Below are 2771 nucleotides of genomic sequence, written 5' to 3'. Positions count from 1 at the left end.
AAAGAATAATTTGAGAAGTGATACACAAATTATGCTTCTACTATATCTACCGGAGATGTAAAATTAAAGTTGTGCATGACATCACCATCTATTGAACTTGCCACTTGCAAAGATTTGCATAAGTGCATATAGTATTTATATTTTATTGTATCACATCATAAATAATATATTGACTGTTGACACTAGGTTCCTCTCTTTTACTTTAACTACGGTTTGGAGCTATGCTTTTCTTCACAACTTTGAAATTATAACATAATAAATGAGGGCAAACATTAGAAAAAATATATAGTCTAATCCAACATTCGGGTTAAATAAAATTATCACAATAGGATAGATGCTGTCTTCTCATATTATGCTATACTATATTCGTTCCAAATGGTGTTTGTTTTCTTTGCATTGTTGGATTTTGCCGTTCTTACTTTTTGTTTGTTTCTGTTTTTGTTTTTTCTATGGGAAGGAGTTGAACATATTCTAAAACATGAACATGAGGGAAATCACTTGAATTGACTTTAGGAATATGTCTGAAGCAACAAAATCCGGTTAAATGGCACAAAAGTCAAACACTTTAGTTATCTTTCCCTTTAAGTTACCTCAAATATTATTATTTTTTAAAAAATAATTTACATTTATATTTACAGAAATTTTATATATAAAAAATATTTAATTTACACACATAAATTAATATAATTTATACTTTATATCCATATTTTTTAAAATTTACACACATAAATTAATAAAATTTAATTAAGTTGTTAATTAACGTGGATGAGGTCCGTTTAATTTTCTTAACTAACAAACTTTGAGGAGTGGTGTAACATACATTATGAGGAGTGGGGTGACAAATGATAACAATTTTATTTATTTAAAGGTTGCATTGGGAATGAATATGGATGTATGATATGTTATCATCCCTTGAGCTTCTTAGCAATTCCAGCAAAGTACTTGCCCTGATGAAAAGCATGAGCCAATTCCAACTCAGTAGGTTGTCTGGAACCATCTCCAGCAAATGTTCCAGCTCCATATGGAGATCCACCCATCACCTTCTCTAACTCATACATGCCAGCTCCAAGGGTGTATCCAGTGGGAACATAAATCATTCCATGGTGAACAAACTGAGTTATAGATGTCAACCTACACAAACAACAACAATGTTATTAACTTATTATTAGATGATTAGTTACATAAATACTTTTTTTACGCAAATATGATAGTTAAGATGTTATCACGTATTATGTTAAATAATTCAGTCAGATATGACAAACTATTTAAAATTTCACATAAAAACATGGTGGAAACTTACTGCAGTCGACTTTACGTAAAATTGATAGTTGAGAGTCGTTAGATAATTTGACTGATTTGACTAAATTTTCATCTTATGACTCTTCGCTATCAACTGCATCTGAGTTTTCACCTAAAAACATATATATAGATTTTGGTAGAGACTCACGGGGTAGTCTCTTGGCCACCTCCTTGAGCACCTGTGGAGGTAAAGAGGCCAGCAGGCTTTCCGGCGAGAGCCTGTGTGCGCCAAAGGCCGCCAGTTGCATCCAAGAAGGCTTTGAATTGGGAAGCCATCATTCCAAATCTTGTTGGAAAACCAAACAGCAAACCATCTGCTTCGGTAAGCTGATTTGGGGTAATGATTGGGACATCACTATTCTTTGGAGGTGCTCTCATCTTGTCGAGGATCTCTTGAGAATTTGTTTCAGCTACCTGCCAGAGTGTTGCTTCTACTCCTTCCACAGAATCAGCTCCTTTTTTTATCTCTTGAGCTAGCTTCTCCACATGACCGTACGTAGAATAGTACCTAAACATACATACAATTATGTAATAATGTAAATTTCAACAGCTGTCTATTTATACAGAGATACCATGAAGAGTCGAAAATGATAAAGTAGTTTAGTCGAACATGTCAAATTATCTAACAGTCTAAATCACATGAAAATATCTTTATGTAAATAATCACTATTTTAATCATATTCATTAATTATAACTTGAGAAGGAATTAGGAGGATTATGATATAGTGAGTACTACTAAATACTAATAACAGCCAAATTTAACAAGCTAAGCACTTCATATATATTGATACACCTCCTAAGAATTGATCAGTATTATAGTGGAATCATTGCTTACACAATATAAACTTTAGTAGCCATTGATGAAATATTTGCTCTGCTCTACTCTCTATAGTTGTTGTTTGTTGAGTTCAATGACTACATACCTCTTCTTATAGTGCCTATTAATATCTTTTTTATATGTAATAATCAAATGTTAACATCACTGTTGTTATTATTATTGTCCTTCATATGATTAATTATTATAAATTTCAGATTTATCTTTTAATTAGTGCAAGTTGTTCTTAGAATTGCATCATAGTATCATACAAACGTCCATGTTCTTTGTCACCAGAAACAACTTATTTTTCTTGTTATATCACTATATAATTACACATCAAGTTAGTAAATTACTTCAAATTAGCCCCTTTTATATATCACTATGAATTCAACTATTCTATATTGGTATCAAGCACATGAACTATTTATTGGAGAGTTATTCGGTTTCAACTTTCAATATCTTGTTATAGCTGCACCCTGCACTGCTAATTATATCTAATAACCTTTGAAAAAATCCTTTTATTCAAACTCAACTAATCTTGGTTTTTTCTTCTAAATTAAAATAAATGTATGATATTAAATAGGGTAATCGGATACTAAATTAACTAATAACGATGGCGAAAGGCTGGGAAAAAAATTTCTTATATCCTGGGGCT

General features: G+C 31.5%; 1 protein-coding gene across 1 annotated transcript; it reads right to left on the bottom strand.

Annotated features, from left to right (window-relative positions):
- Positions 757 to 2231, bottom strand: LOC107624407 (probable NAD(P)H dehydrogenase (quinone) FQR1-like 1). The gene is made up of 3 exons (XM_016326903.2): positions 2135 to 2231; positions 1448 to 1807; positions 757 to 1131 (listed from the first exon to the last, which is right to left on the bottom strand). Exons 1-3 carry the CDS (start codon positions 2155 to 2157, stop codon positions 906 to 908), a joined length of 609 nt encoding a protein of 202 aa, XP_016182389.1. The 5' UTR covers positions 2158 to 2231; the 3' UTR covers positions 757 to 905.

The sequence above is a fragment of the Arachis ipaensis genome, chromosome B10, assembly GCF_000816755.2.
Source record: "Arachis ipaensis cultivar K30076 chromosome B10, Araip1.1, whole genome shotgun sequence".
Taxonomy (NCBI): domain Eukaryota; kingdom Viridiplantae; phylum Streptophyta; class Magnoliopsida; order Fabales; family Fabaceae; genus Arachis; species Arachis ipaensis.
The sequence above is the reverse complement of the archived record's forward strand: the minus strand, read 5'-3'. Positions and strand labels throughout refer to the sequence as shown.

Excerpts from the sequence above, each read along its gene's own strand:
- LOC107624407 (XM_016326903.2), bottom strand. The coding sequence starts at position 2,157 with ATGGCTACTAAAGTTTATATTGT. Across the intron at positions 1,808-2,134 it reads GCTACTAAAGTTTATATTGT|GTACTATTCTACGTACGGTC; the intron begins GTAAGCAATGAT and ends ATGTATGTTTAG. Across the intron at positions 1,132-1,447 it reads GGTGGCCAAGAGACTACCCC|GTTGACATCTATAACTCAGT; the intron begins GTGAGTCTCTAC and ends TTGTTTGTGTAG.